The 15,749-nt window shown below is 51.5% G+C and overlaps 1 protein-coding gene across 11 annotated transcripts in view; it reads right to left on the bottom strand.

Annotated features, from left to right (window-relative positions):
* The window catches only part of RYR1 (ryanodine receptor 1), a 145,620-nt gene extending 130,129 nt beyond the window's left edge, over positions 1-15,491 (bottom strand). For all 11 annotated transcript variants that reach the window (XM_054999019.1, XM_054999024.1, XM_054999023.1 and 8 more), the window contains exon 1: positions 15,365-15,491. In XM_054999019.1, the coding sequence (XP_054854994.1) occupies positions 15,365-15,415 (51 nt within the window). In that variant the 5' untranslated portion in view covers positions 15,416-15,491. The remainder of the gene's footprint in view (positions 1-15,364) is intronic.
* Between the last annotated feature and the right edge of the window lie 258 nt (positions 15,492-15,749).

Here is a 15,749-nt window from a genome sequence, read left to right as displayed (position 1 = left end):
TGGATTACGGTAGCCAATCTCCAGGTGGGATGCAAAGATCTCCTAAAATTACAACTGATCTCCATAGTACACAGCTCAGTTCCCCTGGAGAAAATGGCTGCTTTGGAGGGTGAACTCTATGGCACTCGACTCCACTGAGGTTCATCCCCTCCCCAAACTCCATTCCTCCCTAGACTCCACTCCCAAATTTCCAGAAATTGTTAGGGTTCCCAGGTGCCCGCCAGTGGCGGGCAAACTCTCGGTGATTTGCTCCCCCATCTGCTGACTGCCCAATGATCGATGGGAGGTGGCAAGCTCCCAGAGTAGGGTTGCCAGGTCCAGGTTGGGAAATTCCTGGAGATTTTGGGGGTGGAGCCTGAAAAGGGCAGGGTTTGGGGAGGGAAAGGACCTCAGCATGGTATAATTCCATAGACGCCACCTTCCAAAGCAGCCATTTTCTCCAGGTGAACTGATCTCTGTGACCTGGAGATCAGTTGTAATTCCAGGAGATCTCCAGCCACCACCTGGAGGCTGGCAACCCTATCCCAGAGGTTTCCCGCCACTGGCAGGCACCTCAAGAATGCTCACTGCACGCACGCTCCCCACAGGTGCAGCGATGTCACTTCCAGAACTGACGTCATCACACTGGCCACAGGAGTGTTCCCGCACTTCCTTTGGGGCCAATTTGGGCCCCAAAGGGGCCGAATTGGCCCTGTGCAGCCAGTGCTCGTGCAGCCAGTGTGGTGACATCACTTCTGGAAGGGACATTAGTGTGTCAGCCCCGGGGCATGCGCGCAAAGTGGATCCTTGTGGACAACACGAGGTGAGCGCCAGGTGTTGTACCTACCCTCCTGGCTGGAGGTGAGAGGGACTTGGCAACCATAGTAATTTCCCAGCTCGGAGCTGCAAACCTCTTCTACTGATGATATCCAAACCTGTTAAACAATTGTACAATCGGCAAACATTAACAGGTGACGCTTTCCGCCCACTTGCGGGTTCAAGGCCCAGTTCCAGTGTCCCTATGGTGCCATCATAGCAGCGGCCTTAAATTAGGGAAACTTATCCTTGGATATCACAGCCACAGTCCATCAACTGTCAAGCTAAAAGTTTACTACCTCGGTATTTTTGTGAGAATAATGAAAAAAAAATAAAGGCAGAGCTTTATTGTTATTGTTTATTTATAGTCCCCCTTTCTCACTGCGATCCAAGGCAGATTACATACTACAAATGAATACAATATAATCAATAGCTAGGACATTCACAGAGCAAAAATACAACTTGTTGTGCAAAGAACAAATTGCCCTTGAACATGCGCAGACAGCCCCTACTGCGGTGGCAGGCAACCAAAGCCAAATCCCACAGATAAGAACTAATAATAACAACATTTGATTTATATACCGCCCTTCAGGACAACTTAATGCCCACTCAGAGCGGTTTACTAAGTATGTCATTATTATCCCCAACAACAACAATCACCCTGTGAGGTGGCTGAGGCTGAGAGAGCTCCAGAGAGCTGTGACTAGCCCAAGGTCACCCAGCTGGCTTCAAGTGGAGGAGTGGGGAATCAAACCCAGCTCTCCAGATTAGAGTCCTGTGCTCTTAACCACTACACCAAAAAGGAACAAGAGGTCCAGAGCACAAGTATTATTTCCTCATTGGGCTGCACGTCAGCCCTTTTGGATGTTTCTTAAAGCACCTTTACCAGAGATAAAGATTGTAGCACGTATTTTTATGCGCTAAAATTGTTGCATCAGTGAATAATAACAGTTGAACTACCAGATATCAGCAGGCCCAATACCCCTCTCCTGCGATATCTTGCAGCCACCATCAATCAAGGGCACGGAAGCATGACAGAGCAAGACCAATTCCGGAAATTAACAAGAGAAAGGGCACATTGGTCAGAGAACGGGAATCAGTGACAGCCATGGGTGCCTCTGGAGCACAGCCAAGTGACATCAACCGGGAAAGAGCACGGCATCCCATGGCACGACTCTCCCATTCGCTGTTTTTTGGCAAGGGGCACTACTGAAAATTGAAGTGGGGCCAAGAACAGGGCAGAGAATTCCCAATCCGTGGGAAAGGGTCGGTGGTGGAGCTAATGGCTATGGCAGGGGGGTAAAGAAAAAGCAACGACTTTGGGGTTCCCACTTCTAAAAGCAATTTTTAAGTTTGTTTTTGTAAAGGCCAGTTTGTAAGTTCTCCTTCCCCTGAGACCTCCGAGATAGGGTGGGCCTTTAGTCTCTTAAATAAATCATATAAAAGGGCACTGAATGCACTGGTAACGAAGCAGCAGGTTTGACTGCAAGGCTACAGATTCCTTTGTATTTAAATACATTCTTTTTCTGGCTTACAGCATCGTTCTCACCACCTCCATTTTATTGAATGTATGAGGTGAGTTAAGCTGAGAGAGGGTGACTAGCCCACAGCGTCCAAGTCAGCTGCCATGGTAGAATGAGGATTCGAACCTGAGTCTCCCAGATCACAGTCTGAAGACGCTAACCACCACATCGACTTCCTGCATATAAAAAATCAACACAGCGTGGAAAAAAGTTCTACCCAATCGCACCCCAGGGCTTGTTGGGATTTCTATCTGAAAATCAGACAGACAGAGACAGACAGACAGATATTCCAAAATGGAGTCTTCTTTGATCAGACCTGAGATCTAAAACAGGCCACACTATACCTGCATTTTCAAACTGGACCTCAGATAAAAATGGGCTGGAACCAGAATTCCTGACTTCTCTCTCAAGGACTCTGCAGTTGGGGGAAGACTGGCATATGGATACATCCTTCCAAAGGAGGCAGAAGGGGGGGGGAGCAAAGAAGGGTCTAAGACCCCCAGAATCTTTCCTAGCTCTCAGCTCCATAAGGATTAACTGAGGCAAATTTTCATCTATGATTAAAAATTTAGTTAGATTAGTTGCCTGTCTAAATTCATAGCCTTGTTATTTTATATACGTAAACATTGAGAGTAATGAGTTAGAGAATCCAGGATTCAAATCTCAAAGCCTCAAATTTTCAAGGGACTTTCTCGCATGCACTGTGCGTGGAGTTGCAGGTGTGTAATATTTTTACGGTATATTTATTTAGTGCATTCCAGTCCTTCACTTTCTCCAAGGAGTCCACGATTCTCCCCCTTCCACTTTTTCCTCATCACCCCTCAAGGGAGGGATTTCCGCAGGGTATAAATCCCACAGAGTCCACCCTTCAAAGAAGCCATTTTCTCCAGGGCAACTGATCTCTGTGGCCTGGAAATCACTTGTAATTCCAGATCTCCAGCCACCACCTGGAAGATGGCAACCCAAGCAAACTTCATGACACACAGGGATTTGAACCTAGGTCTCTTTAGATCTAGTTCAATGCCCTCACCACCACATCACATGAGCTCCAATAATGGTGACCTACTCTGCAGGGCTGTCATAAGGACTGCAGCAAGATAATGCACAAAACATTCCTTGACAGCTCAAAAACTAGAATATTCCTAATAGATTTATCTGCCCCTCAGCTTCAGAAGGCTAAGTGTAGCAAGCTATGAACACACTTCTGCATTCAGCTAGCACAACTTTGCCAAGGCCTTTCTCTGCTCCCCCCCAGAAAGCCCACACTGTTTTTCTACCCATGCTGTATAACAAGGAGGACGGTGCTGGGACCCTCCCTTTGAGGAATCAAAAAGCCACAAATTCTAAGGCCACTTCACAAAAAGAGGAGATAATGGAGCTGACTCAGTCAGGGGCCTTAGCTGGAAGAGCAGCTGCCCTCCTCCACAATCTTTGTTGCTAATGAGCCTTCTTGCCAGCCCCAAGTTGACAAGGAAGGGTGGGGGGAAACTGGGACTGAATGGCGTCTGGGGGAGGCGAAACATAAGCCCCCATTCTTCTCGTTCCACTGATTCCAGACCGCCTGGTGAGCATCAAAAGGATTGTAACTGGCTCTGGGGAAGGGCAGCTGTCTGAAACAGGAATCCTTTGCCCGAACTTGCACTAACGCAGCTGCCTCTGGGGAGCAAGCAAATACTTTCGGAGCAGACAAGAGTGGCCTGGGCTTAGAATAATAGAATCATAGGGTTGGAAGGGACCTCCAGGGTCATCTAGTCTAACCCCCTCCACAATGCATAAAATTCACACCTCCCCCCACCCTACACACACACCCAGTGACCCCCCTGCTCCATGCCCAGAAATGGCAAAACACCATCAGGCTCCCTAGCCAAAGTGACCTGGGGAAAATTGCTTCCCAAAGAGGAAGGCAAGCCCTATTCCGAATGGAATCCAGGAACGTGACATGGAATTTGGGAGAGATGACGACTCAGGGGTAAAGTACCTCCTTTGCATTCAGAACCCCTCCCCCCGGTTCAATCCTGGGGATCTCCCAAGTGAAAGGAGTTTGGAAAGACCCCTCTCTCCCTGAGGCCCTGAACAGTAGCTGCCAGTCAAGCACAGCATACGGCGCTGAGCTGGGCGGCGTGGCAGTAATGGTGTAACTCAGTATAAAGTTGCTACAGAGGTGCTTTCTGCCTTCAACCGATGACAGACCCTACTGAGAAAGATCACATGTGAAGTGACACCAGCTGATTATGTGAGGTTAAGATAGGGATGCCAGACCCCCGCAGGGGGCGGGGGATCCCCCGCTCCTGCCCCCACTTATCGGGCCAGTGGGGGGTAGCGCACCTTCTGTGCGCGCTCCCCTGCAGCGCTGCGTGCTCCCATGTGCTGCAGCCACCTGGACTGGGCCCGTTTTGGCCTGGGTCAAGCCCGGATTGGGGCCGCTGCGGAGTGCAGGAGCGCTCCCACGATCCGCAGCGGTCCAAAACACGCCCATTGCAGCCCAGATCGGGTTCGTTTCAGGCCCATTTTGGCCTGGATCGGGCCTGTTTTGAGCCGCTGCGGATCGCGGGAGCGCTCCTGTGCTCTGCAGCGGCCCGAAACGGGCCTGGTTTTGCCTGGATCGGGCCCATTTCAGGCTGCTGCAGAGTGCAGAAGTGCTCCCACACTCCGCAGCAGCTCAAACCGGACCCGATCCATGCCAATACAGCCCTGAAACAAGCCTGATCTGGGCCAAAATGGACACGTTTTGGGCCGCTGTGGAGGGCAGGAGCACTTCCACGCTCTGCAGAATCCTCAATCCATGCACCTGCGGAGTGTGGGCGCGCTCCCAGGGGCTGTGTGATGACATCACTTCCGGGAAGTGACATCATCACGCTTCTGGGAGCGCACGCACATGCGCACCCCACCGCACAGGTAAGTGCCAGGCCCCAATCTCCTGCCGGGAGGTTGAGGAGGCCTGGCAACCCTAGGTTAAGCTGTATTCAATTGGGGGCTACTTATTCACACACGGAATTCATCCATCGCAGGCCTTTCCATTTTGCCTGAATTAAAACTAAAAACACTTTTATCTCTGATACTCCTAAAGATTTAGTGTGCAATAATCCTCACTAGAGAGCTCTACTCTTGCTTCTGTGAGCATTGGTGCTCCGGGTCCACGTCTTCATTGGAATAAGCCACATCTACAGCGGTGATTCTTAAAGAGATACAAGAAGACAGTCTCCTTTGAGGATGGGAAATGGCCCTGCACGTCTGCTCCAGTTGCACATGGCGCAATGATGTAACACGGACCACAGGAATCGTAAACAGACGGAGCAGGCAGACTCCTGCAAAGATAACCAGCACAGTGTGTCTGATAGTGTGTTGGACTAGCATCTGGGAGAGCTTGCTGGATGACTTTTGGCCAGTCATACAGTCTCATACTAACCTACCCCAAAGGGTTGTTGTGAGGATAAAATGCAGAAGGAGAGAATGATGTAAGCCACGTTGGGTCTCCACTGGAAAGTGAGGTATAAATAGAGTAAATAACTAACCAACCTTGGGCCCATTGGCACCTTTCATTTTTTTAAACGAGTCTTTCTCACAGCACTAGCACCTTGTGACCCTCAAGTGAACCCCAACATGTACAAAAATTATTGTACTAACCCCTGCAAATGCAATTTTTTAAGAAGTTTGGGAAGCAGCTAAAATGGCAAAACTGACAGCCTATAAAATTCTCCAGGAAGCCCCCAGGAGGACGGTTGGCCCCTGTGAGGTCTGGCTGCCAGTACTTTAAATTTTATTAATAAGCAAGATTGAGCTCGGGAACATAGCATACAATATTTATGTCTCGTTTTGCACATGAACTGGCATATGCAATTCCAATTTAAACGAAACATGAATTTGAAATGGTACGAAACTTTTTCTCTTGTAGGTGCCCCTGGAAAAGGCTTTTAGAAGGAGACCGAAAGGAGGAAAGGGAGAAGAGGCCACGCCCTCGCCACATAGCCTGTAGCCACATCCAGCCACGGCCTCACAGCTGAGCATCAGCTGCTCAGCTGTAAAACGGGGCACAACGGCAGCCCACCTCTCAGGGTTGTGGCAAGAGCATAATACAACAGCAGCCCCCCCCCCTGCACTCCACCTACCTGGCCTCCTCAACCCAGCCCATCTCACCACCCACTCCAGACTCATCCCTGCTCAGAGGTCGGATTTCACAGCCCAGGCCTATTTCTGCCTGTGGAATGTGCAACTTCAGGCCTCTACTCCGCTTACAGGGCTGCGCTCTGACCGCTAACCCAAGTTTCCCCGGCTGCCGTTTCATCCCTTTTCCTCTGGACTACCTAAAATGTTGATCTTCAGCAAGAAGGATTTAGGTTAGCAGTTGCAGGGCATGTAATCCCTTAATATTTTTATTTACTCGTTTATTCATATCCCACCTTTTCCCCCAGTGGGGACTAGGGTTGCCAGCCTCCAGGTAGTGGCTGGAGATCTCCTGGAATTACAATTGGTCTCCAGGCCACAGAGATCAGTTCCCCTGGAGAAATAGGCTGCTTTGGAGGGGGGACTCTATGAAATTATACCATGCCACGGTCCTTTCCCTCCCCAAACCCCACTTTCTCCAGGTTTCACTCCCCAGATCTCCAGGAATTTCCCAACTTCGAGCTGGCAACCCTAGTGGGGACCTCCAAGCAGCACGCATCCTTCCCTTCTCAATTTTATTCTCACAACAACCCTATATAGTGAAGAGTGTGTGTGACTGGCCCATGGCAGTAGAGATTCGAACCTGGGTCTTGAGATCCTCGTCTGATACTCTAACCACTACACCGTACTGATGCTGAAGTGATCTTGGTTCTTTTTCAGTGGACAGGCAACCTGCATATTTTCTCCAACTGGGCAAATAACAGTTCCAGGTGAGCCATTCAATTTTTTTAAAAAGATATTGGGGAAAGGGTTAACCGCACTCCCGTGTGCTTTGGAGCCTCAATCCAAATCAGCAGGTCCCGTTGAAGACATTAATTCATGGATCCCAGATGTTGCATCTATCTTGGCCCCAGGAATGAGGACTATACCCTGCTGTGATATCAAAACCTGGCCCATCACCCAGTTCAGATAAGCTCCATTTCTTCATGGCCAGCATTGCAATTCTGTGCAAAACTATTCCCGTTTAAATTCACTGAAGTCAATGGGGTAACTCTGCATGAACTCCCAATACTGTTAGACTCCCAGCAAGAATTCAGCCAGGGAACCTGTCTTGGTCGCAGCTTCAGAAAACCCCAGTGGGGTCCAAGGAGCCTAGAAGACAGCTGCCCACACATGAGGAAACAATTTAGCACCACAAGTGACAAAGCCAAAAGAAAAACCACATCTGGCAATAGATCCAGAGGAGTTAGCCGTGTTAGTCTGCAGTTGCAAAATAGTAAAGAGTTCAGTAGCACCTTGAAGACTAACCAACTTTATTGTAGCATAAGCTTTCGAGGACCACAGTTCTCTTTGTCAGATGCAACCGTCAGGTTGCATCTGACGAAGACAGCTGTGGTTCTCGAAAGCTTATGCTACAATAAAGTTGCATCTGATGAAGAGAGCTGTGGTTCTCGAAAGCTTATGCTACAATAAAGTTGGTTAGTCGTAAAGGTGCTACTGGACTCTTTGCTATTTCACATCTGGCAAGGAACAGAATCGGGCAGGGTTCAAGCCCACTAATGGCTCAAATGTGTGCTGTGGAGCAAACCAGCTCCTGTGACTTTCATCACATCAAGGTGAAGAACGAACGTGCAAATTGAGAGAGATGTTCAGCCCACCTCGCTTCTAAGGGCAGCCCACACACGCACGCAGTGACCAGCTGCATGCATGTGTTCCTCGCTACATATCTAGAACATTTTTTTTACTTCAAGCAGCATCCACAGTTCTGCCTTGCCTGATTTATCTTCACAACAACCCTGCCAGGTAGGTTGTGCTGACCCAAGGTCACCCAATGGACTTCAGAAATGAACAGGGATTTGAATCCAAGACTCCCAGGTCTGAGCTCAACATTCAAACCACTAACCCACACTGCATGCTAGGGTTGCCAATCTCCAGGTGGGGCCTGGGGACTCTCCTGGAATGACAGCTAATCTCCAGACTATAAAGACCAGCTCCCTTGGAGAAATGGCTGCTTTGGAGGGAGGGCTCTATGGCATTACATCCCGCCAGGGGTCATTTCGTAGAAAAAGAGCTGGAGGAACTCATTAGCATAACTCATTAGCTTATGCCATGCCCCTTGACATCACCGGAAGTGTGTCATTAGCATAACTGGTTTGCATACACCACACCCCCTGACATCACCTATCCTGGCTGTTTTGGACTCAATCCTGGCCATTCAGGGCTGAAATTGGGCCCAAAATGGCAAAAGGGGGCTGAAAATGGCCGAAAAGGGGTCCAAAATGGTCAGGATCGGGCCACTGCTGAGCAGGAGAGTGATCCACCACCCGTCAGAGGCCCAATCCGGGCCGTCTCAACCCCAATCCAGGCTGAAACGGGCCCAAAATGGCCGAGAGACAGGTGGGCGGGGCCACCTGACATGTGACCTCTTTGGGGAACTGCCAGAACGGCGTTCCCCCTCGAAATGAGCCCTGCACCCCGGCTGATATCCATTCCCAAACCCTGCCCCCAGGCTCGACCCCAAATACTCCCCCTCTCCCCCAAAGCCATGGAGTTGGCAACCTTACAGGACGCACCCAGCTGAATGTTTGAAAAACTTTGTGGCTATTTGGAATAGAGTATTTCCCTGCCCAACTCTCTACTGTTGACATTAGGCTGAGGAAAGCATGCATGTGTGAAACAGCCCAAGAGACCCTGCAGTATAAAATTCCATCTTCCTGCGTTCTCTCCGACTTTTTTGCTGCCCTTCCATCCCCTCAGCATCCTCCGGTTGTTACTGCATGGGCTGGGGACAAAGGGGAAGAAGAGGGGTGGATTTCATGCACTGCCAAAGCCTTAGAAGTCCCACAAGGCTAAAAACGTTGGCAGGGGGCCGGTTTGTCCCCAACCCCCCCATTTTGCACACAGAAAGTAAACCCCGCAAACAAGCAAAAGCGTATCGGCTTTAATTTTTTTTCCCCTTTAAAAACCTCTCTCCAGCTTTGCTTGTTAAGTGCACATGGGTGGCTTTAAATAGGAAACGGCTCTCCAGGAGGAATAGCTAGCTATTCGAGGTTCCGAAAATGCAATTAAGTAGGCACCAGCCTTTGCGGCTCTCCTCCCCCTCCAGGGGAAACATCCTCAAGGAACGGGTGCCGAGCGACAGAATTGCCCCTTAAGCAGCTAAAAGGCTGCCCCTGGCAGTGACCTTGAGGGGGGAAAGAGGGGGGACAGGGGACCTTGGGGGCTGACTTCACCCTGGAAAGTGCTGCAAACTGAGAGAGCTGCCCATCTCCCCAACCGCCTAGGTCAATGCCACACGCCATCCCCTCTCATCACAGGCAGGCCGTGGCAGAACGGGGAGAGGAGTATTTTTGGAGACTGCACCTGTTCGAAGCATTCTTGCAAACTCTGGGTCAGCACATAGCTTACAGCCGGGGGAACTTGCTGACAGAGATAGACACACACCGGCCTTCCGACCAGGGCTCAGACAGGCCTTTTAGGCAGGAGCACAGAGAAGGCCCAGAGAACTCCACAGAAGCTGTGCTCCGGGCCGGTTGTCCACCAACATACGCAAGCAACCGCTTGGGGCGGCACAACGAGGAGGGCACTGATGTACCACAGGGATTCGGTTCCCTCCTGGCCACCCACGGCATGGGAGATGATTGGCCTCCTCTCTTGGGACTCTGCAGTCACCAACCAGGTCCAAGAAACTCCCTGTCAGGCTTGGGGTGACAGTACAATCCTAAGCAGAGTTACTCCAGTGTAAGCCCATTGATTTCAACGGGCTTAGACAGGAGTAACTGCTTAGGACTGCACTGAAAATGTATTAACCTGGCTTCTGTCCAGATGGGAACGCACACAGACAGGACGGCCACAAATGAAAGAGGGCTAGGCTCTGAGATACATTGCTTAGCTGTGCAAGAAGAGGAGATTTGCAGTGGGCGAGGCCTGCCATATCACAGTGCGAAAAGCCGCACCTCCCAAAAATCTCTTCTCCTCCTGCAGCTATTAATGGTGCAAGAGCCCTCTGTGATGGATCGAGGCCACAGGAAACCTTTCCCGCATCAGTTTGCCTGTTTTGGGTGCCCTGCATGTTGCAAAGGACTTGGGAGACACAGCTGCCCTGAGGAAGACTCAAGCACTCCATGCTTCCTTGCAAAGTGCAAAAGGAGAGGTGCTTGGGCCCAGGTCATCCTGGATGTCACGACCTCTGCCCTGGAAGCAAAACTTAAATTAAGCCACAGCTGTGCAGAACCACTTTGCAGTCCTGCACTCAGCTCTGAAAAATAAACGTTGGCTGATTCCGCACACGTTGGATAATGCACTTCCCATCCTCTTTAGAGATCATTTGGAACTGAATTTTTCGTGTGTGAAACAAAAAATCCACTTCCAGACGATTGCTAAAGTGCTTTGAAAGTGCATTATCCAACGTGTGCGGAATCAGCCATGGAGATGCTGCAAGAGAAAAGGTTTCACTTGGGCCGTTATTTCTATTTTATAGCGAGGGAAGCTGAACGAAAGCAACACAAAAAAAAAACGCTCCGTGTTTTTAAAATAGCATCACAGGCCGAAAGTAATGCTTTCTGTTGGTTTTTAAATCTTTGCACATTTGCATTTATAGACCCTATTAAATGTGTATTGGAATGTCTTTGGAATTGACTGTACTGACCCACACTTCAGTATGAGTGAAAAACGCAGACTATAAATAAAATAAAATAAATCTGGGGCTGCAGTAAAGAATTGTTACCTAAATTTCAAACTGTTGCAAAGCTGCCCAAAGGCACATGGTAGCTTTCACCCAAAGAAAGGCAGCCGCATCCTCAGGAAATTCGAGGTTTGAGAGATTCGGTGCAATGTTCCTGCCTTGTCCTTTCATATTTCACTCCAAACAAACAGAAATCCTTGCAGAATTCCCTGCCAGAAACTCATATCTGCAGAGCATGAAATAAAAACCCTCCTATGCCAGCAGGACACAGAAGTAGAACAGCAAAGGGTGGGGAAAGAAAACAGGGTTTTGCTTCCAAACATAATGCCTAGCACCACATTCAACCTGGACCATACGATCGGATTCCTCTGAGCATGCACAAAGGGCCTCTCTCATCGCTGAGCAAATGCACACAGCTGATACACACTCGCCCTGGATTACAGAGAAGGCCAGAAGCATAAGCAACAATACACACATCCAGGGCTTTTTTTCTGGGGAAAGAGGTGGTGGAACTCAGTGGGTTGCCCTTGGAGAAAATGGTCACATGGCTGGTGGCCCCGCCCCCTGACCTCCTCCAGACACGCTCAGCGGCGTGGAGGGCAATCTCAACTCCCCTCTGTCTGGAGATCAGGGGGCGGGGCCACCAGCCATGTGACCATTTTCAAGAGGTTCCGGAACTCCGTTCCCCCGCGTTCCCCCTGAAAAAAAGCCCTGCACACATCCCTTCTAGAAAAGCAGACATACCCAGCAAAACCCGCGTACAACACTGCTCACAAACATCTGTGTCAGGCACAGGGAGCATGTCATTCCTCTGCACAGATTTGGCATAGACCCATTTACGCCTAGAGGGACCTGGATTCATGATCTGCCTTTTTATTTAGAACAGTCAAAAGTACGTTTCTAGTACCTGTGTGACTGCAGACATCGTCTTGGAACTGCAAACGACTCCAGGGTCAGAGTTTCTGAAGGTTATGCAGTTCTCCAGCCAGGTATGATTGGTGGGTACTCCCCATGGCTACCTGGCATGGGCACAGTGCGAATTAACACGGGGCACAATCTGGGGGGAAAGTTCTCTCTATAAACCTCATGAATGACCCCGAAGCTCTGTCCGGTGCTATCTTTCTCCACTCTGAAGCACACTCGCTTCCTGGATGATGCACACGTATTTATGCAAAACGAAGCATTCTCCCCACCCCATCCCACCAAATGCACAGAGAGGTGAATTGGCATAACTAACCCCCCAAGTGCTCAATTTGGATTTCATGGGGAAAGAATCCAGGTTGTGTTTACAGATGCCGCATCAGAACAACTATGAATGTCATGGTGGGATAACAACTTAGCGAGTGAGGAATTCAACTCACGAAAGGCTGCTGGTGGTGGAGTGCTATTTTCGGCGTCTCCTAGGTTTGCAGAACGCAAAGCACGGGTCTGAACTCTCGCTCTGTAAAACTTCAGAGTATGGCTTTTAAGTTCTTGCCACAAGAGTAGAATCCTTTTTTCTAATGCATCCATTAACAGCGTGTGTGAATTCTGAGCACCACCGTTCAAGACAAGAGCCATGCGGAGAAATTCCAGCCAGGTTTGTTGGAACTGCCTCCACTGTCTTGGACTTCCCACCTGGCCCTCAGTATATTCACCAGGGGTCATTTCATAGAAAAAGAGCTGCAGGAACTCATTAGCATAACTCATTAGGATATGCCACGCCCCTTGACACCGCCAGAAGTGTGTCATTGGCATACCTGATTTGCATATGCCACACCCCCTGACATCACCTATCCTGACTGCTTTGGACCCAATCCTGGCCATTCAGGGCCGAAATTGGGCCCAAAATGGCAAAAAGGGGCTGAAAATGGCCGGAAAAGGGCCCAAAATGGTCAGAATTGGGCCGCTGCTGAGCGGGAGAGTGATCCACTTCCCATCAGAGGCCCGATCCTGGCCGTTTGGGGACCAATCCTGGCTGTTTTGGGCCCGATCTTGGCTATTTTGAGCCCAATCCAGGCTGAAAGGGGCTCAAAATTGCCAAAAAACAGGTAGGCTGGCCACCTGATATGTGACCTCTTTTGAGAACTACCAGAACTGCGTTCCTATGTGTTCCCCCTCAAAATAAATCCTGCCAATCCCAAAGATTCATCCTCCCTTATTTCCATCAGTTTTCTCATCAAGTAAGGAATGGGCAAAGGGCTCTTTAAGCCCCTCCCCTTCCCAGCACAAACGGCCACAGATGCCTTGGCAAAGTTCTCTTCTTACAAACGTCTGTTGCTCCCTTCTGTGCGCCAAACAGGAGTCAACGTCGCGGGGAGGTCTCTGCTGCTGTTCCCAATGGGGAGTGGGGCAACTGAAGAGCCCTTTGCCGATCTTCGCTCACGTGGGAATCGTGGAGGAGGCACACGCAACATCACCAGTGAACAAAGCTACGGCCCAAATTCACAATATGGCCTCTGGGAATAATTTCTTGCTGGCCAAGGCCTTGGAATAAATCATCATCATAATAACTGTACTTATATACCGCTCTTCTAGACAGATTAGTGCCCCACCCAGAGCGGTGAACAAGTTAGTGTTATTATTATCCCCACCATACAGCTGGGGCTGAGAGGAGTGGCTTGCCCAAGGCCACCTACTGAGCTCATGGCAGTAGCAGGATTCGAACCAGTAGAGTGCTGATTCGCAGCCAATCCACTTAACCACTGTGCTCAGCACTACGCCTGGCTTTCTAGAACTTCTGCCGTGCAAGCTCTCTAAACATGCGTTTGCTACCTCACCTGCCTCACCTTGCACCTGCTAACGGAACTTTACGCTATGATAAATATGCAGGCCCAACCTTATTCTTATGCCGAAGCACCTAAATGAGAAGCAATTCCCTGTCCTCCTGATCTAACCCCTCTAGAACCCACGTAACCCTTGATTGCCGCCACACAGTCCACAAGCAAACTCTGCCCCCATTGGTGCCCTTCAGCTCAAACTGAAGGGCCCATCACACCCTGCCCGGACCTGGGAAACCATCCTGTGACGAACGGCACTCGGCGATCAGCACAAGATAAAGGCTAGTAACTGGAGATGTCGCCAAGCAAAGGGGTTGCTGTTCTCGCTGTGTGCGATCCAGAAAAACGTCCCTTCCACGCAGGGCGCTCATTGGCACATTGGGCATTCACGTCCCAGCAGAAGAATAAGTGAACTTTTTCTCCTGCTCCGACATGCAAACTTGGCTGCCTTGCCGCAAACTGTCTGGGTCAGAGATGGCGTTAGTGCCCTGAGAAAACTGCAGTTGTGAGAACCCTCCAGGGTGGGAAAAAACAGCCGCGGGGGCAAACTGTTCCACGGAGGATACCAGTCTCTCTCCAGCTATATGCCATGATGAATAAGAGGAACCTCCATGTCCAGAGGCAAGACACCTGAGCATAAGGGACGCAGCAGCTAATGGACAAGGGAAAACTGCAGCCTTGACCAAGGGCGGACTGCTGCTGGAAAGCGGATGCTGAACTAGACAGCTTTGATGCCATCCAGCTGGCCGGGTCAGATTCTCAGGGGAGGATCAGGGTCTAAGCCAGCCCCCTCCACCCTGCCCCGGGGAGCCACCTGTTTGCTGGCAGATGGGTGGCAGGCGCCTCCCTGACAAGCGGGCCGCTCTAATTTTAGCCCTGGTGCCAGAGAAGGCCATGCCCAGCCCTGCGCCCCCCCCCCAAAAGACCCACGGTGCAATCCTAAACAGAGTTACTCTAAGCCCAACGGGCTTAGACTGGAGTAACTCTGTTTAGGATTGCACTGAGAAAGAAGCAGAGAAGGGCAGAAGGGGGGGGAGGTCACCCCTGGCCCAGCTTCCCCGCATCCCCGGGCTCTGCAGCTGGCTTGTGCGCCTGGCCCCCTCCAGGATTGGACCCCCGCGGAAAGACTCCGGCCTTTGCAACAGCGGGGGTCAAAGAGCCGGCTTGCACGACCCCCTTTCGAGGGAGGGGGGCTGCAAGGCAAAAAGTCCTTGAAAGGGATCCAGCTGGGGGAGACCCCGACCCGGGCAAGAATCCCAGCCCAGGGAGGGCCTCTCCTCCGGCCCGGTCTCTCTCGCCCTCCCAACCTTGGAGACCCCCCCCAGCATCCCCCCCCCCGGGCCCCGCTCGCCTCCTCGGCCGCCCCCCGACCCTCCGCAGCGCCCCCAACTTTCCCGCCGCCCGGCCTTCCAGCCGCCGCCGCCGCCTCCGGCCCCTTCTCGCCCCGCTGCGCGCCTTGCTCCCCGCGAGATCCCGCGCCCGCCCCCGAGCCCCCCACTCACGGTGCGGAGGAACTGCACGTCGTCCTCGCCCTCCCCGCCGCCTTCGGCCATGGCTGGGCTGCTCGCGGGCTGCTCGCGGGGAAGGTGGGAGGGCTGCCCAGCTCGGCTCCTTCGCAGCTGCCGGGAGCCGCCGAGACACTAAGCCAGCGCCCCGGACTTCAGGCAGCGCCGGCCGGCCGGCCCGCCCGCCCGCTTCCCCGCCCCCCGGCCCGCCCCGGGGAGGGGAAGGGAGAGGCGCGCGTCCCGGGCCCTTTGGACCGCTCGGCAGGGGAGCCCCCCGGGCGGGAGCAGTCTACCCGAATGGAATTGGGGCGAGGGGAGAAGCAGGCATCCCATGCCCTTTGGAGAGATCTGGCATGGAGCCCCTGGGGCAGGAGCAGTCTAC

Source organism: Eublepharis macularius, chromosome 15 (genome assembly GCF_028583425.1).
Source record: "Eublepharis macularius isolate TG4126 chromosome 15, MPM_Emac_v1.0, whole genome shotgun sequence".
NCBI classification, from domain to species: Eukaryota; Metazoa; Chordata; class Lepidosauria; order Squamata; family Eublepharidae; genus Eublepharis; species Eublepharis macularius.
The sequence above is the reverse complement of the archived record's forward strand: the minus strand, read 5'-3'. Positions and strand labels throughout refer to the sequence as shown.